The 25,415-nt window shown below is 36.4% G+C and overlaps 1 protein-coding gene across 4 annotated transcripts in view; it reads right to left on the bottom strand.

The window, feature by feature from the left end:
- Window positions 1–16,256: 16,256 nt before the first annotated feature.
- Window positions 16,257–25,415, bottom strand: part of SLC28A2 (solute carrier family 28 member 2) — a 56,968-nt gene continuing 47,809 nt past the window's right edge. For all 4 annotated transcript variants that reach the window (XM_074289535.1, XM_074289534.1, XM_074289533.1 and 1 more), the window contains 4 exons: window positions 24,788–24,869; window positions 23,271–23,369; window positions 22,930–23,044; window positions 16,257–17,820 (listed from right to left, as the gene is read on the bottom strand). In XM_074289535.1, the coding sequence (XP_074145636.1) occupies window positions 17,685–17,820; window positions 22,930–23,044; window positions 23,271–23,369; window positions 24,788–24,869 (432 nt within the window). In that variant the 3' untranslated portion in view covers window positions 16,257–17,684. The remainder of the gene's footprint in view (window positions 17,821–22,929; window positions 23,045–23,270; window positions 23,370–24,787; window positions 24,870–25,415) is intronic.

Genomic DNA, 25,415 nt, shown 5'->3' with positions numbered 1-25,415 from the left:
ACAGCTGAGACTATGTAAACCAATTTTTTAAGCAGTTTTGTCCAATAAAGGTTGTAACAAAATCCAATAATTCCACATTTCTTTCCAAAAAAAAAAAAAGACTGGACAGAGAATTTCCACATACATACAAATGGAATTTGCTCAAATGCTCCACATCTATGTCAATAGAGACAGAATTTGTATTGACAAAAGCAGACCAACTCTTTTTTTACTTACCATTTCAAACAATAATTCAGGCAGGATTTTCCAAAGGCTGTGAGAAAGGAAGATCATGAAGATGAACAAGGCCAAAACCCTCTGGAAATCCTGGATATAAGCAGCCAACAAGAAGAGAGCATATGGAAAATGTGTAAAGATTTGGACTTACGAAAGAAGATGCTGTCTATCTCCAGAGAAATAGATGACCCCTGGAAACAAGCAAAGCACAGCCTTACATATGTGTGTATGAATATATGGGCATATGTATGCATGTTTATAGATATCAGTGTAGATATATGTGTAGATGTGTCTACGTGCACATGCACATGCACATGCACACTTAATTGTGCCTTTAGAGTGGGGGAGAATAAAGTTAAAAATACAAAACAAAAGATTAAGAAAAACCTGGGGGCAGCTAAGTGGTGCAGTGGATAGAGCACCGGCCCTGAAGTCAGGATGACCAGAGTTCAAATCTAGCCTCAGACACTTAACACTTCCTAGCTGTGTGACCCTGGGCAAGTTACTTAATCCCAATTGCCTCAGCAGGGAAAAAAAGAAGAAAGAAAGAAAAAGACAAGAAAAGAAAACCTGTAAGGAAGTAAAGCTGGACAGTTGTGAAAACAACTTATAGTATTATATAGGTTTTCTTAAAATGGAAATTTATTGCTTTATATTGAATTCTTATGTTCTGCTGTGTATGTGAGAATTTTTTTCTTTTATTTGATATATAAGTTTAAAATAAATTTTAAAACTTTTTTAAAGATAGCATAAGTTAATAAGAGAAAAATGGAAGAGTCAGGGACTTCAAAGAAGCAACTATAATCTCTGCACTGTTTGATTCTTTTTTATCCTACAAATGCCACTTACTTTCTAAAAGACAATAAATACATGTAGGGAGAAAGACTAATTCACTCTCTAATATAATTAGTTTCTCAAATATATAACTGCTCAGGCAAATGCTAGAAGAACCACTACTCTTATATGAGACTCTTGAATCCTTAATTCTCCAAGGAAACCTGCACCAAGAAACCCTCTGCAGGGTTACCCAAAAATTACACAGAATAAAATAGGGAAAATATAAAAAAATAACTCAAGTTACAAGAAACATGACATTTTTGCAAGGAGCCAATTAATTTACTTCTCTTCTGTTACATTTTTTTTTTTGACAGAAGCGGAAGTTTAGAAGATGATGTGTGAAAGAAATATACCGAGAGGCTTACATTTTAGAAGCAGAAGCTTACTGCCTCTTGAGAAAGACATCATGAGAACTTATTCTTTTTTTTCCTAATACATGCAAAGATAGCTTTCATCATTCACTTTTATAAAACCTTGTGTTCCAAATTTCCCCCCTCTCCCAAGACAATAAGACATATTTCCATATTCATCATGCTGCGCAAGAAAAATCAGATCAAAAGGGAAAAAATGAGAAAGAAAAAACAAATAACAATAACGAAAAGATGAAAATGCTATGCTTTGATCCACATTCAGTATTCATAGTTCTCTCTGACTGGCACTTTCCATCACAAGTCTATTGCCTTAAATCACTGCATTGTTAAGAAAAGTCAAGTCTAACTAATAGTTGATCATCATATAATCTTGTTACTGAGTATGATGTTCTCTATGGGGACCTATTAAGAAGGGCTGGAATAGTTCACGTATTGCCAAATGTGAATGCTTCAACCACACAGTGTAAAAGATGGCCATGTACTTATTTGAGGGAACTACAAATTTCAGAATTCCAGTCAGTTCTTGGACCCTTATTATACTAGGGTTGTAGGAAAGATGCTGACTTCTTTTTAAGAACAGTGCAGGACTTCCAGTTGATCAATGATGAACAGAAACAACTACACCCAGAGAAGGAACACTGGGAAGTGAATGTAAATTGTTAGCACTACTGTCTATCTACCCAGGTTACTTATACCTTTGGAACCTAATACTTAATGTGCAACAAGAAAATGGTATTTACAAACATATATTGTATCTAGGTTATATTGTAACATATGTAAAATGTATGGGATTGCCTGTCATCTAGGGGAGGGAGGGGATAATTTGGAAAAATGAATACAAGGGATAATATTATAAAAAAAATTACTCATGCATATATACTGTGAAAAAAAATTTTAAAAAATAAAATTTTAAAAAATAAAAAATAAAATAAATAAATTAAAAAAAAAAAGAACAGTGGAGGAAGGAAGCTAACATAGAGATTGTTCAAGTTACACTACAATGACAGAAAGAAGAAAAAAATCACAGGGAATCCAAATGTAAGGAAGGGATACTCATGAGTAAGACAAAACCCAGGTCTCTGTTCATCATCATAATCCTTCATTTGAACAGATAGCTTAAAAACAACCATGGCTTTGGCTTGTAAAACCTGGACAGTACATTCAGAATCAAAAGGCAGAGGTGACAGTAACATGTGCTTTGGAGAGATAATTCTGCCAGTATACAAAACATTTCACTGCTAACTGCTTTGCTTGTAGTAGGTATTCAATAAATGTTCATTGTTCATTTGTTCTGTTTAAACTTTTTCTGTGAGTGGTTAGGGTAAAAAATAATAGAGATCTAAAGGAAAAAGCCAGAAGAATGCCTTACAGGTGAGTCTGAGCAGAGAATATAAAATGTCAGTGGCTTTTCAGAAATATAGGTTAGAACTGGAGACTTAGGTAGAATGTTCTTTCCCCATCAATCATCAATTTATCAAGATAGGACTGTATAGAAAGGTCATGGAAACTTCAGCAAAGAAATCACAAGGCAGAACAGAGCTGAAAGAAGTATCCTGCCTTGGTCTCTGAGGATAGTTAAGATTCTGCTAATGTTTTCAATCTCTAATGTTTCTGCATTTCAGAAGTACTTCATTCAGTATCTCACCTACATACATCAATTTCAGCAGTATCCACCAAAACAATTGGACATGAACTTTGCAGAAATGTCTTGTAGAGAGAAACTTCAGGATCCTTTTGAGAAGAATCCTGGCCTATTCTCATCAAGTTTCATACTTAGAAGAGCACTGCTTTATGACTGCCACAAAATCTGCTCTTGTTCAAGGAAAAGAGGAAGGGATGATGGAATGAAGGAAAAACTTTCAGACTGAAAGCTTCATATTGACCCAAATTATGCTAAAAGGACCATACCCATCGAGCAGCACATCAGAGAACTCTCAATTTGAATCTGGGCACAGTAGCATCCCAGATAATCCAGGTGCATTAGAAGGTACAATTTATTGTTGCCTGTTTTAAGAAAACAACTCTGTGTTCATTTATCATTCTGCCACTTAAGGATACCAAATAATCAACTCCCACGATCCGAAGGTATCATTCTATTCTTTTTTATTTTTTTATTTTTTAAAGATTAAAAAAGATAGGATTGGCTTGTGAATAGTCCCTACATTTCTAGCTTGGGCTAATCCTATACTAAACCAAATGGGAAACCTTTTCTGTTTCTAATCTGGGCTAGTTTTGTTCTCTTTAAATAATGGGGTAACCCTTACCCCAAGGGCTCACTGTATTGTTGCTGAAGATGGACTCTGAAATTGAACACAATTCATTGTCCAAGAACTACTGAAATTACAAATGTGGGTCACCAGGTGGGGCTATTCTAGTCTCTCTCTTTTTTTTTTTTCCTTCAAGGAATGAGCTTTCCTTCAAGAACTATCTCATCATCAACAAGTATATAGCTCACATTTCTTACTTTCTTTTCCTTGTTGATTGTGTGAGAAAAGCTTAGATTGAACTCTATTGAAAGAAGACAGAGGCAGAGCTCAAAACTAAGTTATCTTGAATATAGAGAATATAGTCAAAATAGATTTTTTTCTTACTTAGAGCTTTTTTGGGGAAATTCATAAATATTCTTTTTTTTTTTTTTATTAAATGGAAAAAACTTAAAATGATGGATTTTGGAGGCAATCAATCTCCTTAAAATAGAGCCTCAGAAGCTTTGTCGCCATCTGGAGGACATAATCTCTCTGGCTCTTAGCCCACCACAAACACTTTTCTCTAATACCTCTTCTATATTTCCTCTTTTATCAAACAGAAGAAATGAAATCTTAAAGAAATCTCATACCTCCAAAAAAAAGGTGAGGCTAAATGTCCTCATATTTCAGATGACTCATTTGTACTTTAGTCAATGTAGTTCCCTCTATTTTCTGTTTTTTCTCTTATAATAACAGGCAAAATTACTGTTAGGCTTTCATAGAAAAAAGATGTTACATTAGTAAATAATTTGAAAGAGATTACTGGGAAATTTGAAGGGAGAATGCCATTATCCCATTTGGAGATGCTTTGTCCCCAGCTGGATCTTCCTCTCTCCTCCCCCTTTATTTCTATCCCTCTGTTACTCATTTTAGGGGCCCCATATGGTTATTTCTGAACTTCTTTTATATAGCTTTAAATGAAAGGTAATGCCATAGTAACAGGACTAGAAAATAAGAGGGAAAATGATGCTTCTCACAGCACTAGAAATAGTACACAGAGTCACATGAGCAATAAAGGCAAAGTTACCATAAATTTCAAGCCTAGATTCTCCATACCATTCTCCATATAAATTAAAAAAATAGAATCTCTTTCTCTCTTTTTCTTTTCCATCTAAATTTTTTTAATTTAACCCAATATGATGATAAATCATCAAAATCAAAATCAAGTTATTATTTATACAAATCACTCTAAAACAGAAAAATGCTTCTGTCCACAAAGAAACTACAATTTAAGATCAGTCAACAAGTATTTATCAAGCTTCTTCTATGGACTAGGAACAATGCTAGGTGCAAGATATATAAAGATGAAAATCAAATAGTCAGCCTAAATGAGCTCACATTCTATTGAGGAGAACAGAATATTCCCAAACAAGTAAAAAAAAAAAGTATTTGTGTGTGTATGTGTGTATACATGCATATATATATGCATATATTTACATACAATATGTAAAATTATATAATATTTAAATTGAATATGTAAACATAATTTAATATAATATAATTTAATATAAAACATATACATACACAAAAAGTAAATACCAGGTTATTTGGGGGAATGGAGTCAGAACTGGGAAGCTAAGGGAGAGCAGCAAAGGCCTCATGTAGATGGTAGCACTTGAATTGACTTTTCAAGGAAGCTAAGAATTCTAAAATGTCCCATGGATATTTCAAATTCATTATTTTACTTTCAAACCTATTCTTCTTTAGGATTTCCTAATTTTTATTGAGAATACCACTATCTCTGCAGTCATCCAAGGTCACATTATCTTCCATTACTTATCCCTACTCATCCCACATAATTAATCAGTTGCTAAGACACTGATTCTACCCCACAATCTTTCTCACATCTGTGGCCTTCTCTCTACAGGACTGCCATTCCAGTTTAAGGAATGCCTTGCATCAAGGCATATGTCAAACCTCCCCATCTGATTCTGGATCACCATGCATGCTATTCTGAGCTTCATTGCAGAACAAAGGAATGATATTGCTTTTAAAAAGGTGCAGATGTGGAGGGAGGCCAGGTGGGGCTGCTTTAGTCCTAAGATTACGATTATTAGTCCTAGTTGGCTGAAAGTTGAAAATGCTCCAATTTTTTTAATGTCATTTTGTGTGATGGCACAGATAGCAGTAAAGGGATGACAGTCTCTGGATGTCTCCAGCTAGCCATGTGGTCTTCAGCAGTAAAGGCTGTTTTGGGGGTAACAAAGCTATCTGTTTACTGATCATTGAGCAGGAAGAGCCAATGATTCAGGAGATTTTTTTGAGTGACCTTCCATGAATCAGTCATTTTTTCTTTTCTCTTTTCTTTTCAGTTGTTGATCAGGTCAGATCTATTAGAGTCTATCCTGGAGGATCCAGAAAAAAAGGTGGTCACTCTTCCTCCTACTCTGGCAAAAATGGTGACTACTGCTATGAGAGAAATAGAGTAGATACTTGACTAGCTGTGACTGGGTTTTTTGCTTGCCTCTTCTGGTTGTTCTTTCCTAAATATAGAAAGCAATCCTGAAGTGGACATATCTAGGCTCTCCCCAGGTGGGGACACAAATATACTCAATACATGATTGTAAATTAGGTAAGAGGTAAATATTTTTTACACACAAAAGAAATGCTTAAGAAAAAGGACTCCCCCAAATTTTCCCCCCCTGAGGCTGGGGTTAAGTGACTTGCCCAGGGTCACACAGCTAGGAAGTGTTAACTGTCTGAGACCAGATTTGAACTCCTTAATTCAGGGCTGGTGCTCTCTCCTCTGCACCACCTAGCTGCCCCCGACTCCCCCGAATTTAAAACAATATAGTGACCTACAACTATAATTAAATTCATCCAGGAAATTGATTGAAATATTGAAATTGGAATAAGAAGTAGAATTAGAATAAAAAGCAGTTTTCAGGATTATGTGGTGCTATACAGCTTTATATTTCATCTGATCTCTGCACTGTCAGCTTCAGAGTCCATGTCTTATGCTAAGCCAGAAGTTAAATTCATCCTTAAGATCTTTTAGTGATCTGGAGAAGTTGTTGGAGCCTCCTCCAGAAGTACAGCCAGCCCTGACTGAGGACTCAGGATCACTCTCAATTCTACTTCTTATTTCAATTCCAATATTCATATTCCATTCTAGATACAAGCCAAACCTATTTCACTAAATAATTTTCTCTAGGGTACATGGAGGAAGCATTATAATCCAGACTACAAGAAAAGGAATCTGACTCTTCTTCTGTGGGATTAGGATCCTGCAGGACCAACTGTGGTTGATCTTCCGAGTTCATGTGTCCAGACCAGAGGGAGTCTCAGTAGAAAGAGAGAAATACCCAATGACTGTTTTCTACTAATCATAAAGATATTGGAACTCTTTATTTATTGTTCGGCGCTTGAGCAGGCATAATTGGCACTGCCCTGAGCCTTCTTATTCGAGCAGAACTTGGTCAACCCGGAACTCTGATCAGTGATGATCAAATCTACAGGGTAATTGTCACAGCTCACGCCTTTGTAATAATTTTCTTTATAGTAATACCTATTATAATCGGAGGCTTTGGTAACTGACTAGTACCACTAATAATTGGAGCCCCCAACATAGCATTCCCTCCGATAAATAATATAAGCTTTTGACTACTACCACCATCATTTCTACTCTCCTGGGAATAGTAATGGTTTTTATTGCACTCTCTCCGTTACTTGTCCAATAAAAATGGCACCTAATCTGTCTCCTTTGCCTCAGATCTCTTCTCTCTCTAATCCTACTTCCCGTAGCTTCCAAAATGATTTTCCTAAGGAATTGCAGCTACCCTTTCCTCTGTAATCACAACTACTGAAGACTCAGAAAAAAGTCAAAATCAAAAAAGTTGGCACCATCAAATATAGCTCAATATCAGAAACAAATATGGTTTGGACTATTGAGGGACACTAAAGATGTTTGTTTATTAGCCTTATCTCTCTTCTATAATCCTGTTAGATTACTTATCATGCAGACTACCAAGAATTTACTTTCTGTCCTGCTACTGGAGGCTAAGGACCACAAAGGCTTTCCATTTACTCTGCAACTGAACCCTCCTACTCATTTCTCCCACCATTGCATTGTAAGCTCTTGGAAAGCAAAGATGATCTCATTTTTCTATTTTCCCCATAGTGATTTCTTAAAGCTTTAAAATATGTGTGTGTGTTTTTAATCATTCATTCATTCAAGAAAAGTAGATTTTGGGGGTGAGAAGATAATGAGTTTAGTTCTGGACATGTTAATATTGAGATGCCTATATGACATTCACTTCAAAATGGCCAATAGGCAATTGTTAATGCTGAGCTGGCAGTCAGAAGAGAGACTAGGGCTCATTACTACCCAAATTATTCCAACAGTCTCCTAACAGATCTTTGTTTCCCTCCTTCATACTATCCAATTCAGTGTTGCTAGATTAATCTGGCTATATATATGTAATATATATAGTTACATCATTATTCTGCTCAAAATCTTTTAATATTTATTGACTACCATGCCAATTTTGAACTCCTTACTTGGCATGTAAAACTCTCCAAAGCCTGGTGCTATCTTCCCTTTCTAGTCTTATTTCATATTCTTCCTGTCCATATGCACTTTGTTGCATATAATTCTTTATAACAAAACATTAATTCTGATAATATGGATTTTTCCTAACACAATAACAATGAAATAATCTATTAAATACAATACATAAAATAAAGCTGGTAACATGCAAAATGGGGCATCTAGGTGGCACAGTGGATAGAGTGTCAGACCTGGAGTCAGAAAGACTCATATTCCTGAGTTCTAAACTAACTTCAGACACTTACTAGCTGTGTGACCCTGGGCAAGTAACTTAACCATGTCTGTCTAAGTTTCCTCATCTGTAAAATGAATAGAAGAAAATGGCATGGCACTTCAATATCCCTGCAAGAAAACCCCAAATAGGCTCATGAAAAGTCAGACATGAACTGAAAAACTGAACCACAACAACAACAATGTAAGATAAAATACACACTTTTAAGAGAGAGAAATAAGGGTATAACTGAATCAGTGGAATCAGGTGACAATGGCCTAGGGCCTAGATGTAACAAAAAGAATGGCTGAAGTGGCTAAGAAATATTCCAATTAGTGGAATAGGTTAGCATCACAGGACAAAATAGTCAATAACTATAGCAATCTATTGTTTGACAAACTCAAAGACCCCAGCTTTTGGTATAAAAACTCACTATTTGACAAAAACTGGTGGGAAAATTGGAAACTAATATGGAAGAAATTAGGGCTCGACCCACATGTAACACCACATACCAAGATAAGCTCTAAATGGGCTCATGATTTAGACATCAAGACTGATATTATAAGCAAATAAGAAGAAACATAGGAAAGTTTACCTCTCAGATCTGTGGAGAAGGAAGGAATTTGTCTCCAGAGAAGAATTGGAACTCATAATTGAACACTAGATAGATAATTTTGATTATATTAAATTTAAAAGATTTTGTACAAATAAAACTAATACAGACAAGATCAGAAGGGAGGCAATAAATTGGGCCTAATTTCTAAAATATATAATTGACTCAAATTTATAAGGATCCAAGCCATTCTTCAATTGATAAATGGTCAAAAGATATGAACAGATAATTTTCAGATGAAGAAATTAAAACTATTTTTAATCATGAGAAGGTGCTCTAAATCACTATTAATCAGAGAAATGCAAATTAAGACAACTCTGAGATACCACTGCACACCTGTCAGGTTGGCTAAGATGACAGGAAAAAACAAGGACGAATGTTGGAGGAGATGTGGGAAAACTGGGACACTAATACATTGTTAGTGGAGTTGTGAATGGATCCAGCCATTCTAGAAAGCAATTTGGAATTTTGTTCAAAAATTATCAAACTGTGCATACCCTTTGACCCAGCAGTATTTCCAATGGGCCTATATCCCAAAGAAATCTTAAAGAAAGGAAAGGGACTCACATGTGCCAAAAAATGTTTGTGGCAGCCCTCTTTGTAGTGGCCAGAAACTGAAAATTGAGTGGATGCCCATCAATGGGAGAATGGCTGAATAAATTATGGTATATGAATAATATGGAATATTATTGTTTTGTAAGAAATGACCAGCAGGATGATTTCAGAAAGGCCTGGAGAGACTTACATGAACTGATGCTGAGTGAAATGAGCAGGACCAGGAGATCATTGTACACAGCAATATCAATATTATAGATGATCAATTCTGATGAATGTGACTCTTTCTAACAATAAGATCATTGGATCTTGTGATGAAGAGAGCTATCTGCCCCCAGAGAGAGGACTGTGGGGACTGAATGTGGATCACAACATAGTATTCTCACTCATTTTGTTGTTCTCCATTTGCATTTTCTTACTGATTTACTTTCTTTTTTTGATCTTGTGCAGCAAGAGAATTGCATAAATATGTCTATACATATTGGATTTAACATATTTTAACATGTTTAACATATATTGGATTGCTTGCCATCTAGGGGAAGGGATGGGAGGAAGGAGGAGAAACACAAGGCTACTCAAGGATCAATGTTGTCAAATTATCCATGCATATGTTTTGAAAATAAAAATAAAAAGTTTATAGGGAAAAAAAAGAATGACTGAAAGATGAAGGATGGACTGCTTAGGTGAGAGTGATAGGTTGTTCTACCATAGAAAATAGTTTAACAGTTACTGAAGTAAACACCAAAAAGATAGTTTAGAGAGATGGTAGACAAACTGGATAGGGATTGTATTCTGGAGTCCCAGTTGAAGAGCATACTGACAGATGGTTAAAGAATATCATCTGAAGGGAAAGATGAGAATCAGAAGATTTCCTTTTTCAGACTGGAGACCAAGGGAAACCCTAAGAAATCAATGTCATTCTAATGGATATACTTAGCAAGTGAGAAACAATTAAAAGAAATACGATCAGGGGCAGCTAGGTGGCGCAGTGGATAGAGCACCAACCTTGAAGTCAGGAGGACCCCAATTACCTCAGGGAAAAAAAAAAAAAAAAAAGAAAGAAATATGCTCAAAGTCACTGATTACCTAGATGAGTCAGATTACATTGTTATAATCTAGTCATTATGCCCTGTTCTTTTTTTTTATTATTATTATAACTTTTTATTGATAGAACATATGCCTGGGTGATTTTTTACATTATCCCTTGCACTCGCTTCTGTTCTGATTTTTCCCTTCCCTCCCTCCACCCCCTCCCTGAGATGGCAAGCCATCTTATACGTGTTAATTGTGTTATAGCATATCCTAGATACAATATATGTGTTATGCTCTGTTCTTAAAAAACAATCCTATTCCCATGCCCTATTCATTAAAATAGCTCATTTATATAGCTCTTCAAGATTTACAAATTACCTTTCTCAGAAATCTGTAGCATGGTATTCCTAGCATTATGCTCATTTTACAAATATGGAAATTGACCATTATAGAAGTAAATACTGGAATCCAGAACTTCTGACTCTGACAGTACTCTATGTCCCAGTGTTGTTTTAAAAAGTCACATTTATATAATGCTAAAATGCTTTCTTCTCAATAGCTCTATAATGCACAGGGTACAACCCAATCGCCACCACACAAAAATCTCCTCTCCTTATCTCTCAAAACTGACCTGAAACATTCACTTTTCCCCACTCCCCAGAGTTCTCTACTAATGTAACTGTTTTTCCACTAAATTATGTGTCACATTGTGATATGGAGAGGAAGGCTCATGGGTTCTTGAAGGATATGTCAATAGAGTGCAAATTCTGATAAGTCTCACCAAACAAAAATTTCAAGTGTGATCAGATAGTGGATCATTAATGTTTCCTCTGAATTGCAGAATACTTCATGAGAAATGGCAAGCTGAATGAATCAAAAGCCTGAATTAAGGCTACTGGGAGTAATATCAATAATCTCATATATGCTGATGACATCACTGTGATAGCAGAAAGAAGAGAATGAAGAAGCTTCTTGATAAGGGTGAAAAAGTGAAAGAAGAGAATATAAAAGCTGACTTGAGCTTACTATCTAAAAAACTAAGATCTTGGCAACTCGTTACATCACTTTCTGACAAATAGTGGGAGAAGAAATAGAAGCAATATCAGATTTTATGTTCTTGGGCTCAAAAATCACAGCAGAGGATGACTACAGTCATGAAATTAAAAGATGATTGCTTCTTGGAAGGAAAGCTATGGCAAATCTGAACAGCATACTAAAAAGCAAAGATATCATTTTGCTGATAAAGGTCCATATTGTCAAAGCTATGGTTTTTCCAATAGCAATGTATGGCTATAAGAATTGTACTATAAGGAAAGTTGAACACCACAGAATGGACATTTTCCAACTGTGGTGCAGAAGACTTTTGAGAGCCCCTTGGATAATAAGGAACCAAAACAGTCAATTCTTACATAAACAGAACCAAGAGAATATTGTACACAGTAACAGAACAATTGTGATGAACTTAGCTCTTTTCAACAAGGTGGTAATCCAAGACAGTTCCAATAGACTTGTGATAGAAAGTGCTTCTGCATATAGAGAGAGAACTATGGAGACTGACTGTGGATCAAAGCATAATACTTTCACCATTGTTGTTTATTTGATTGTTTTTTTTTTCTTTCTAGTGTTTTTTCTCTTTTGATCCTATTTTTCTTGTGCAACATGACAAATGTAGAAATAAGTTTATAATAACTGTATATGTTTAATCTATATTGGATTGCTTGCTGTCTTGGGGGGGAGGAAAAGGAGGGAGGAAGAAAAAATTTGGAACACAAGATTTTGTAAAAGTGAATGGGCTGAAAACTACCCTTGATGTGTTTGAAAAAATAAAATACTATTCAAAAAAGACTTTACTAGAAGGTCAAATATTGAAGCTGAAGCTTAAATATTTGGTCATATGAGAAAACAGAACTCATAGGAAAAGACCTTGATTTGGGGGAAAGACTGAAGGCAAAAGGAAAAGGGGATGGCAGAGGATGAGATGGATAGATAGCATCTATCTAGAAGGGCCTGGTGTGCTATGGTTCCTGAGATCACAAATAATCAGACTTGACTGAAAAAAACAAAAAAGTGGAAAGGTCTAGCTGTGAGGTAATTTTTTTTCCTTTCCTTTGGCAAAAAAAAAAAAAAAAAAAAAAAAAAAAAAAAAAAAAAAAAAAAAAAAAAGGATCTAGAGTTTAAATAAACGGGTTTGAATTCTGATTCCCTATGTGATTTTAGACAAGACATTTAATTTCCCTACAGCCTTAATTTCAAAAGATCACAAACCTTAAGAAACTCCTTATTTTACATGTGAGAGAACTGTTCCAGTTTCAGTGACTTGACCAGGGTCACACAACTAGTGAGTGTCTGAGTAAGGATTCGAACTCAGTTCTTCCCTTTTCTATTTACTTATTTAGCTTCCATACTCAATATCAATCAACAGTTATTAAGTGTCAGCTAGGTGCTAGGTGCTGGAGATGAAAAAGAGGCAAGAGACAGCCTTCAGGGGGTTTATAATCTAATGGAGGGGGTTACAATCTGCTTTGTCTCTTTTATTTCCTATTTATTTATACAGGTTGCCTTATGCATATTTGCTTAAGTTTGTCTTCCACCATTAGATTGTAAGTTCCTTGATAGCAGGAATTGTCTTTTTGGCTCGTTTTATACCCTTATGTGCTTAATAAATGGGAATTGAATGATCTAATCTAATGGAACGAAGGACTGAGTCCCTTCTAGCTCTAAGCCTGTGAGCCTATAAATGCAGGAAGACTTAACCGTGGCTTTTGAGGAGCTGAGATCCAAAAGAGTGAAGGGAATGCTCCAGGGAGGACAGCACCTGGAAGCACGTGTAGTGCTAGGGTTTGTATTTTTGTTTTCCCCTCACTACATATTTCCATATGAGTCATATTGGAAGAGAAAAATCAGAACAAAAGGGGAAAACGCCAAGAAAGAAAAAAGAAAAAAAGCTTAAAGTAGTATGCTTTCATCCACATTCAGTCTCCATAGTTCTCTCTCTGGATGAGAATGGCATTTTCCATCCAAAGTTTGTTGGAATTGCTTTGGATTGATGGGAAGAGCCAAGTCTAACATAGTTGATCATCTTACTATATTGCTGTTGTTGTGAACAATGTTTATTAAGGTTATGCTATGCGAGGTGCCATGAAAAAGGAACAAACAAGAGAAATACATCAAGTCTTGTTCTCAGTGAGCTTTTATTCAACTGGGGAATAGCATGAATAAATACATCATAAAACAATATTACTGATAACCTGTAGGGGGGTAGGAGTCCAGGAGATCCTCCAAGAAGGGGGCCCCTGAGCTGAGTGAGCCTGGAAGGGAAAACAAGGAAGAGGCAGAGTATGGGGAGCAGGGTGGTAGGAGATGGAATTTCCAGTTTGGGGTACTGTTGGAATATATGTTCATTTTGTTTGGAACATAAATTTTATGGAGTGGATAATGAAATAAAACTGGGGAAATGATGGGGCTAAAATTGTGAAGGATTTTGATTGCCATTTCTGAAGTTATTGAGGAACCATTTTTATTAGTTGTGGTACAAAGGAGTGACACACTCTTTTTTTAATTATTATTATTCAAATTAACAAAATTATAGATCTCTTTGAGTTTTGAGGAGATTGCCAGACCTGTGCCTTAAAAAAAAATCATTTCAGGATGTATGTAGATGATGGATTATAAAGAAAAAACACTTGAGGCAGGAAAATAATTTTGGAGGTTTTTATAATAGTATAGAGGATTCATGAATAGGGCCTGAACTAGAATGATGTCAGTGAGAGAAGAGAAAAATACAGCAGCTTGAAGGGATTGGAGAGTGAAAGGAAGATTTTCTCAGTGGAATAGATCAGAGGGTGTTTATAAGCAAGATGGAAGGAGCCAAGGAAGAGAGAAAGCAGGGGAGGATCACACCCTGCTGGGATTGATCGGGAGGAGAAAAGATTGAAGACATAGGTAAAGAATATCTGTGACAAGGAGAAAAACTAACTTTTTTTCCCTTCAGAGAAAGTAGGAAGAGGAAAGGGTGAAGATGCAAAAGGAGGAGGTAAATAGTAAGGAGAAAAAGACAGCTCATTGTATATGACATAATTTGGGGATTTTTTTTTAAAAAAGTAAAGTAGAATCAAGGATATCCACTGAGAATAAGGGATAAGATCAAAGGCAAGAGAATTGTTAGGGCACATTTCATAAAAAGACAATGGTTTAAGAGAATTACGAGAGAAAAATCACTCTTGATCTACTAACAGATTCCCCCAGAAAATGGGTTGAACTGATTTGCTGAATCAATCAACTATAATCAAGACTGTTAAGGGTTGAAAGTGAAGCCAGAGGGTGGGGTGACATTGGGAGAACTAAGATGGAAAAAGAGCATGGAAGTTACATTTTAGAAAGACTGAGGCAGAGTAAGAGATGAAAGAATGAGAATCTATGATCAGAGAGAAGAATTTCAGAGTTTAAAATTACAAGAATGCTGCTTATTATAGGCAATAGGGAGATCTAAGGTGTGGATGTCTCTATGAGTAACTTAGTGAAGCTGTAGGCCGAGAGACTTGGAAGGGTAAATGTATTGCAAAGGTTTGCAGTGGAGAGCCAAGGTCCTGAACTCAGTGAGAAAAGTTGGATCACACTGTAAAGAGGTGGACCAGACAATATCAACAGAGGGAGAGAGCCTCAAAGGAAGAGAGCTTGCTGAATGATCAGAGCAAAAGGAAGGTCTAAATGAAGAAGTGGGAAGCAAAAAGTATCTGACTCAGATTTCTCCAGACATGGTATATTGGAAGGTATGAGAAGCAACAGCCCATTCTCTTTTCTGGTTATAAGTTCTGTGAAACCCTGTTTGTTATTGTTGCTCATTTCTTCCTTAATAAGATAGTGCAGTCTACTCTCTCTTCAATACTTTTGTTCTCCAGATATTGGCACATGGCTCACTGCCACTATGTATCACCAGAGGGATACTGAAGCTGAAAAGCTAGGTCCTTGCTTCAAGGAAAAGTTTGAGGGCCATGCAGTATCCCAAAGGCTAGCATCCACAACATATTAAAATACCTAGACGAACTCTAGCACTTTGAGAATATCCTCTGGAAGATAAATGTTAGCACATGGACCAGAAATATGTAGAATAGAAAAATAGAAGGGAAGCAGTAAAGGGAAAGGTTGGGGTAGTTGTTGAGTCCTTTTCAGGCACCTGCAACTCTCTGTAACTCCATTTGGGGTTTTCTTGGCAAAGGTACTGGAATGATCTGCCATTTCCTTTTCCAGCTCATTTTACAGATAAGGAAACTGAAGCAGATAAGGTTAAGTGACTTGGTCAGGATCACACAGCTAGTAACTGAGCCTGGATTTGAACTCTGGAAGATGTCTTCCTTATTCCAGGTCCAGCATTCTATCCATTGTGCCCACATAGCTGCCTGTAAGGGAAGGGATAGGACCTCTAGCAATTTCAGATCCAGTGAAGGACTAATATCTCCAGATAAAAGCAAAATTATGGGTACTGGTGGCTATATTCCTTAAACAAATTTTATTAAATGATTATACATGTAAAACCTGTAAGATTGCTGTTTTGGGGAAGAGGGAAGGAAGGGAAAGAGGAAGAAAAATGGAAGTCAAAATATTATAAAAATAAATATTCAAAACTAAATTTTTAAAAGAACTGAAGTTTTTAATTAAGGTAAGAAAAAAAAACATTCATTTAGGGAATTGGGGAATACAATTGCCTTGAGAATATTTTAAAGAAAATGTTGACCCTTTCAATAAATATACAAAAACCTTTCAAGCATGACTAGAGAAATTCACAAACCCCAACTTGATCACAAAACTCACAGAAGTATTCCTTTCCTTCACTTGCCCCAATGCTTGCACCACTCATTTGTATACATTTGTTCATATTTATACCTTGTATCCTGCAAAACAATTTCTACAATAGTTTGCATCACTCATTTGTACACATTTATAACCTGCCAAATAATTTCCACAATAGCTTGTTTTGTGTAAAATGTAACTACCTCTTCAAACCCAAGCTCATTCTTAGAACAGGCTTTAATTTGACACAGTGGAAAAATTTTATCTGGTCTCATATGGGTATTCACTTCTATCAGTAAATTGAACCAAAATGAAATGGTTACATTTCATGTGATTGTTAAACATTTTGATGGGCTACTTATGTGGCAGGAACTATGAGAAATGATTCATCTGGACTCATGTCTCAATCAGTAGTCAGTTTGATACGATTCCACAGGGGTAGTGATCATTAAGTTCTGTACATTAGGGCCCAGAACTGTGAACTCAACATAGTAAGTTCATTTGCTTAATCAAAGGGAGCTAATTAGAGACCCTCTACCCTTGTTTTTCCTTGTCATGGTGACTAAGTCCAATATAATGAAGGTGACTCAATTACATGAATTTAATACTTCTGGACCACTTTCTCTTGTTCAACATGAGCAGGTAACTATCCTATGATCATTTAGTCAGTGGAGATGTCCCATGCTTTGCCCAATCTGAGATCCCTCCTGCTAATATACTATTTTTGGTTGATATATCATTTTTGGCCCTCAAACCAACCAATGGGATTCTGTATTTTATGTAATCCCTCTTAGAGTATTCAGATATTAAACCTGGTATCAAACCACCCTAGAGTAAAGGGGATACTCAGATAATTTGGAAGATCTGAGGTCCATTTCATTAGAGGGGACCATAGACCTTTAATAAAGTGCCAGTGGTTCAGAGCTCTGCATCGGTATTTTTTATTGTAGGCTGGACAATTTTAAACCCCATAGAACCATTAATAAGGAATTTAAAACTACTTTGTTTTAGTTGTACAATGAGAGGGGTAACTACATCAAAGATACCAAACTTATGACTCAGGTCCTTAGAGATTCTCAAGTATAACCTAAATCTTATTAAAATGTATTTGAAAAATGTTTAACAAAAGAATTAAAATGTAATATGGCATAGATGATGTTAATTTGAAGTTTTCTAAATTCATATATAATTGCAGGAATTGCCACTAGATTAGATGACCTCAAAAGTTTTTCTAGCTTTAGATTCTATAAGCTATAATCAAATATTGTTATGCAAAGAGGCTGTTTTCAGTACAGACAGTATGATTATAGAGTCCACAGCAGCTGGCAAGGGTCTTAACACTGAAATTTGGGCTTGTCCAGAGTTGTGAAAAAGGGATCTGGCCAGTGTTGTTGAGTGTGACGCTGAAATGAAAACCAGAGAAATTTGTCATTTGATTAGAATTGAGTTTCTATTAAGGAAAAATAAGACAAAGAGCTAAAAAAGGAAGGAAATATGGAGCAATCAAAAATAATCAAGTTGCTTAGTGAAATTTATCATCTCCTTCAAGCCTAGAGCTGATTTTCAAGAAGAGCTTCCTGAATTTGGAACTAGAAGACCTGAGTTCAAATTTCACCTCTAATCCTCCATATATAACTTTTGACAAGTCACTTATGTTACCTGGGCCTCAGTTTACTCAGCTGTAAAATGATAAAGTTGGACTAGATGAACACTAGCCTTACCTGCTGATAATTTGAGCCAATGTCTAGAAGAAAGTAGTATGGTTATGTCACAGAGCATGCCTTCATTTCCAAAAAACAGGTCGGTAACAGAATTACCATTCATGCCTTCTTTGATAATCCATTTCTAGAACTGAGTGGAAATGAATTTTATAACCATAACCAAGAGGTTCAGACTTATAAATCATCATAATGGTAGGAAGATTTTCCACAAAAGGCTCCTCTAATGCTTCATGATGGCACAGAGATGACCTGAATACATCAAGGCGAGGCTTGGTAGAGGTCCTACCAAGCTGGAGAGGTTTAACATATGGCCTGATGACTGATTATACATCTCTTGGTCCAGAGCCAGCCCAGATGGATTCAGGGAGATTCATCACCAGAAGGTGGCCATCAGGCTGTAATTATTTTTGGCCACAATACAAACAACTGTCTCCTAGGGAATGGAGGGTTGGAAAGGTACTATGATTTGTTTAAGTGAAGGGACAGTCACATTGGTAAAATCACACATATACTGAGGTAATTGACAGTAGTTTTAATAGTGAAGTAAAATGGATTTCATATTAATGGATTAATAATTTAAGAGCAAATTTAAATTGGATGACATTTTAAATCTCTTTTAAAATGTAATGCAAATATCATTTCTTCCATGAAGCCTTCCCAGTTCCCCTTTGGACTTATAGAGTACTTTGTTTTACAATTCTCTGATGACTTATGTCGTTTTATGCATTACTCTGTTTTATTCCCCTGATAGACTCTAGACTCTAAACTCCCTGAGGGCAGAATCTAAATTTTTTAAGTCCCATAATAATAATTTTGTTGCTCAGTTGTTTCAGTCATGGTTGACTTTTTGTGACCTCTTTTGAGGGTTTTCTTGGCAAAGATATTAGAGTGGTTTGCCATTTCCTGTTCCAACTCATTTTACAGATGAGGAAACTGAGCTAAACAGAGTTAAGTGACTTGCCTAAGGCCAAGTATTTGAGGCTAGATTTAAACATAGAATGATGAGTTTTCCTGACTCCAGGCTCAGCAGACTCATTTATTATTATGAGGGCACCTGGGTGGTACAATGGATAGCATCCATTGAGCTGAGCTTGTAGCCAAAAGGGATCACAGAAAATTGTACATGACTGAAAAACAATTTAACAGAAACATGAAGGCTGAAGTATTACCATATAGAATCTTAGATTTAAAGCTGGAAGAGATCTCAGGGTTATCCAATTTATCTTCTTCATTTTTTCAGATGAAAGTGAGATCACGGAAAATTTAAGTGACTTTCCTAAGTTCACACAGGTAGTCGTTGCCCTTCAAGCTTGAAGAGGACCAAAATAACATTACTATATTGGAATCAAATTACCATGTGTCTGACTGTGACTGCTCAGACTAATACAAGCTCAGAAGACTCTACCAAATCAGGCCCAAATAGTGCATGGAACATTTGTAATGGAGATGTCTCTAAATTTATGTATTTAACTTTTCTCTTGAGCTACTGCAATTCTGCTTTGATCATATTCTTTTATATGGGCAAGCCATGGTAGATGGTCTTGTGCCAGTATCTCCCATGAATCAGTTCCAAAGTTCTTCAGAGAGACTTTGAGAGTATCCTTGTATTGCTTCTTCTTACCTCCAGATGAGCACTTGCTTTGTGTGAATTCCTCATAAAATATTCTTTTAAGCAAACACATTTGGCATTCAGACTATTTGGCCAGCTCATTAGAGTTTGAATGCTTGGCAGTTCACTTGAGAAAGGACCTAAGTATCTAGTTCTTCACCTTGCTAAATAATCTTCAGACTCTTCCTAAAACAATTCAAGTATAAATGATTTAGTTTCCTAACATAGAACTGGTAAACCGTGCAGTTTTCACAGGTTTACAACAAGAAAGTCAACACAAAGACTCTGTAGACCTTTAGTTTGATAGGCAACTAATACCTCTTCCCTTCCACCTTTTCCTTTGGAGCATCCCAAACACTGGGCTAGCTCTGGTAATGTGTACATCAATTTCATCATCTACATGTACATCACTGTAATGAATATTGCCAAGGTAAGTGATTTTATCCGTAGCTTTCAAAATTTCTGAGAGCCATAACCAATGATTCCATATATGGATGGTGCAGTGTTGAATGGTGGAGAATATCTGTTTTCTAAGTGTTAATTATCTGACTAAAATGAACACAAGCGGCAATACTCTACTGCTTTTCAGTCTCAGCAGGTGCCTTGAATGCATAATCATCTGTGAACAACTTTCCTTTCACTTTAGTCTTAGCTGGTACCCTTTTCAAGTTAAATAATTTATCATCAGTGCAGTAGCTAACTTTGATGCTGTTTTTATCCTTGTTAAAGATATCAGACAACATGGATGAAAACATCATGCTAAAAAGGATGGGCAACAAGCATATCATATCACCATATCAACCGTTCCTCAGTCTTTTCTGAAACTCAATTGGCTCTCAGACAGATGACCATCTTCCAGGTGAAGTATCAGCTTACCAAGGAGAACTCTGGCAAGAATCTTGCTAGCAATGACTAAGAGAGATTGACACAAGATAACCTATTTCCCTTTCCTTTATAGAGATGTACAGTGGAGTTTTCCTTGAACACCTGGGGGATAATCTCATCTTTCCATATAACCCAGAAGATTTCAGTCAGCTTTTACATTAGCAGTGGACCTCCTAGCTTGTAAATCTCAGGTTTAATAGAAATAGCACCAAGAACATTGCCATAAAAGAGGAACTTATTGGCATTTGAAAAGTTTGCCTAGAAAGGAATTGACTTCAACCTGAGGTAAATGGTCAATGGCTTCAGCATTGGCTAATGATATCTATTGAGAGTTGTGTGGAAGTGTTCTTATTAGTAATAAATGGTGTCCATCAGTACTAAGTAATAGAGATCCAATTGTTGTGCATCTCAGCTACAGTCTGTGGCCCATAAATAGCCTTCAGGGCATCATAAAAGTGCTTTGGAATATTAGTATTCATGTAAAATTGAATTTCATCTGCCTTCTTGCTAAACTAAGAATCCTGTTTCTCTTAAGTTTTACTTGCACTTTATCTCTGATGGAGTTAAATGCTGTCTTCTTTAAGAAACAGATGAACCAACTTGCCAGTAAATTCTATGTAGTTCACATTTTTCATTAGCAGCTTCTGAATTTCCTCATCATTCTTGTCAAATGAATATTGATGTTTGCAAGCATTCTGACCCAGCTGAGTAAATGTAGTGCTATACATCATCTCTGAAAACTGCCCACTCCTTTTTCTGTCCCACGGTTGCCGACCATATGTTGGCTCAACTTTCCCTTCAAGTTAACAACTAACTGTTCACACACGGAGAAGCTCACTAATCTGTTGACATTCAATCTTCTGGTAATCATCTTTCCTTGGGGCCACAGCTTTTATTGAATGATAATGTTTATCGTGGAAAGGATGTCTATGATCAGTCAAGCACTCTGCACCATACATTGCCTTCCTTACTCTCACATCCTATCTCTTCTCCTTACAATTACATAGTCTTTTAAATGTCAATGTTTGCTATGTAATGCATCCACAAAGTTTTATTATGTTAGGTAAATGGAAAACAGTGTTATGAGATGGTCATGAGACACATGAATCTTTAGTACTAAGTTACCATTGCTACGACTCCATTTCATAAGGATTCTGTTCCTGTTCTAGTGCTCTAGTCACCCAGATTGGCAATACTTGTTGGATACAACTCTTCTTTCCTTGTGAGTGATAAAAGAAGAAAGACAAGGTTCAAGGAGTAGTGTACATCAGTGAGGCAGGAACCTATGCCTTGTTTTAGTTTCAAATCACCCTCAGGATGAGGGCTCTAGGTGAAATATCAAAAACAGTTTAGGTGAGCAAAAAAAATAAAAAAGAGAGAAAAAAGAACAGGAGAAAAGCACTTCATTCATTTGGGTGATGTTCTTCAGTGAGAATACAACTTAGCTCAAAATAGAGCCATCCACCTATTTTTTATTTTCTAGGGTGATCTTTATGACATGGAGACTCAATTTGTGTCATGGACATTGTAACACTGTGGCAGCCTTGGAAATCTCTCTCCTTCATGGAATAATGTTTTTATATGCATAAAATACAATACATAGGAATACAAAAGAAACTAATTACATTGAAATCCTTTTTAAAATATTTTCAAAAATAAAAGCTCACAGAACCCAGGCCAAGAAATTCTGCTTTTACAAGACTACCAAAACAAAATGTGATAATATCTAAAACTAGTCTTAACTAGCTCATGTTCTTGTTGAAGGTATTTGATGAAAACCCAGGATGGGATTTAAGTATTAAAATCCATTAATATCTTAGTATAGATCTCACCTCTTAAGTCTAACCTATTTTCATATATTTTCAGTATTACCATCCCTTGAGATTGGTGAATTATATAAATTTAATATAATGCTTTTACACTTCCTAAAGCGACCTCCTTCAAGCTTCATGATATATGCCTTTTTTATGAGAGGAGAGGCAGGTGAACTTGACTTTGTAATCTTCAACCATGATTGGTTGCTTTTAACACTTGCCTTTATCACTCATAACCAAAATTCAAGCTTTTTTTCCTTTTCCTTTTATCTGCCTCTTCACAATTTTTCCTACACCCTCCTTGATACATAGGAACAGACTCTAACCTTTCCTTTTCACATGGTACATTTAGCACTTTGATTATACACATTGCTTCCATGGTTAGTACTTCCTCCTTAGTACCAGACCTCTGAACAATTCCATTGCCACAAAGACATGCCTTTGAGGGTATACAGAAGAAGCCAGAAATCACAAGATCCTCACCTTTGGAAGAGTTCTTTACAACATACATAGAGCTCATAGCTGGGACTGGTGAAATTTGCTGTGTCCAGGAAAGAAGCACAGTCGGACTCAGCCCCTCTGGGAATGTAGAGGATTCCTAGGGGAAGGAGATAAAAAAATTATCAGACACGAAGCAGGCCCTGAATACGGTTCTGAGGCTTCTCTGTCCTCAGAGCCCTTGGAATTCCCTTTATTATACAGGATAGGGTTGTCCTCTCTCTATTCTGTTGGTTGGATAATTAGATAGAATCAGTCCCTATTCTTGGCTATGTCTTGCTCCAAAACAAAAAGTAACTAGGAGGAGGGTGGACAGGGGAGCCTACCTGCCACACAGGCATTGACCAAGGACACACAGGCCCCTGTCACGAGGGCTCTCATCACCAGTTTAGCAAAATCACTCTTCCGTTTGGGAGCCATTGAAGCTGTCGGGAATGGAAGAAGAAAGAAACTTACTGTTCCAAAAAATCAAACCCACTGTGAGATCCCCATGAGAACAATTCAGAAGAACAAAACCTGCCTTAAAACTTGCTTATTGCCTGCCACCTTCACCAGACACAAAAGTGGCCCAGAATGGTTCCATGGGCTGCTATGTGTCTTTTCTAAGTGATTATTAGTTTGAAGACCTCCAAGAATGTAAGATGTATCTAATGCACGTTTTAAGACAGGATTGGTTGGCCTAGTTAACTCCAGGGCCAGCCTATACCAAGACCAAGTCTTAGCAATGGCACCTTAATTGTTCCAACATCCCAAGGGTCCTATGGTGTCAAGTATAATTTGGGATTGCTCCAGATTGGAGCAAATCCCCTAGACCTTTCTCAGTCAGAATTTCTAAAGCTTGGCCAGAGTCAGATTAGCTTCTGGAGAGAGAGGAATAAGGCCCCATTCACTCAGTTCTGACTCCAGTATATTTGTCTTCCTCTCAGAGGCTATCTCACATGTAGTCAATAATGAGCTTTTAGGATTAATGCAATGCAGAGGAGTTCTGAGAAGGAGGGAGTGGGGGAAGATGCATTGAAAAGAAATAATGCAATCTCTAATGAAAACAACTCAATAAGCAAATCAATGAAGCTAATGATTCTGTCCCTGAAAATAAACAAGGTAAAAATGGACAGGTAGTTTTTCTTCTATATGCCTTTGTTATAGATTCTCTGTGAACTTTGTTCACATGGGGATAGCCGTGGCTTCACTCTAAACCCAGAAAGCACTTCAGCTGTCAGATCAAAAATAAAGCTCACACATTTGCATGCAATTAGCACGTTACTCATTAAATGTCAAAGATATAAATGTCACTATAATACTTTCTATTATAGATCAGAATTCATTATAAGGTGGATCTATATTAGACCCAATCTAACTAAAGGAAAATACTCAGGAAGGGGGGAAGGGAGAATCAGGGAGGCAAGGAATCCCTTTTAATCTAAAAGCATCTCATCCACAACATAATGATGAATCTAGGCCAGAAGAGTCAAACCTAAATAAAAAATAGGGGCTACTAATCCTTACCCAAGGGTTCCTGCAAGCAGCATATTGATTTAGTTTTTAAAATATAATATTGTCTATATTTTATTGCATTTTATTTATTTTGATAAATATTTCCCAGGCTTTTGACTCTGTTTTTAATCTCTGAAGATATACAGAAATCTCCCTGGCCTATTTTTCTCTCCCCTTAATTAACTGCTGCTCTGGTTACTTCCAATGGGGTGGGTCTAGCCTAGCAATAATTTCTCTGCCGAGGTGCACCTGACTTAGTAGCATGAGGGCTGCAAATTACATGGCTTTCACTGGCTGGCTGAGGTTTCAGCTATAGCTTCAAGAGACACAGGGATTTCCTGTAACTCACTTAAGCCTCCTAATGTGATCCCCATTGAACTGAGATTGGCAAATCCACACAGTGAAAAAGTTGTGATGATTTCTGCTCTCACCTGGAAGAAAAAAGAACTTCAGACACATATACAAGCATATGTATGTGTGTCTGTTTACATGTACATATTATATATATGGTGGTATATAATTTGTGTGGGAATAAATACATTTTAAATATATATAATATATATATGTGTGTATGTGTAGATACACAGGCCATCTTGCTATGTATTTACATATGTATATATATGCACATATTGTGTATATGTGGCACATATAAGCTGCCTATATACACTAGTGTGTGTATGGTCCAATAGATAGAATTCAAGGCCTGGGTTAGGAAGACTTGAATTCAAATCCAGCCTCAGACACTCACTAATTGTGTCACCCTGAACAAGTCACTTAATCCTGTTTATCTAAGTTTCCTTATCTGTAAAATAATATTAATTGTACCTAACTTTTTGTGAGAATCAAAGGAGATAATATTTATAAAATACAGTGCTGAAACATAGTAGGTACTATATAAATGATGACAACATATTAAAAATACACAAATACTAGGGATGTTTTAAGAAAGGGGAAGGGAAAAGGAAATTAGGGAGGGA

Source organism: Sminthopsis crassicaudata, chromosome 2 (assembly GCF_048593235.1).
Source record: "Sminthopsis crassicaudata isolate SCR6 chromosome 2, ASM4859323v1, whole genome shotgun sequence".
NCBI classification, from domain to species: Eukaryota; Metazoa; Chordata; class Mammalia; order Dasyuromorphia; family Dasyuridae; genus Sminthopsis; species Sminthopsis crassicaudata.
The sequence above is the reverse complement of the archived record's forward strand: the minus strand, read 5'-3'. Positions and strand labels throughout refer to the sequence as shown.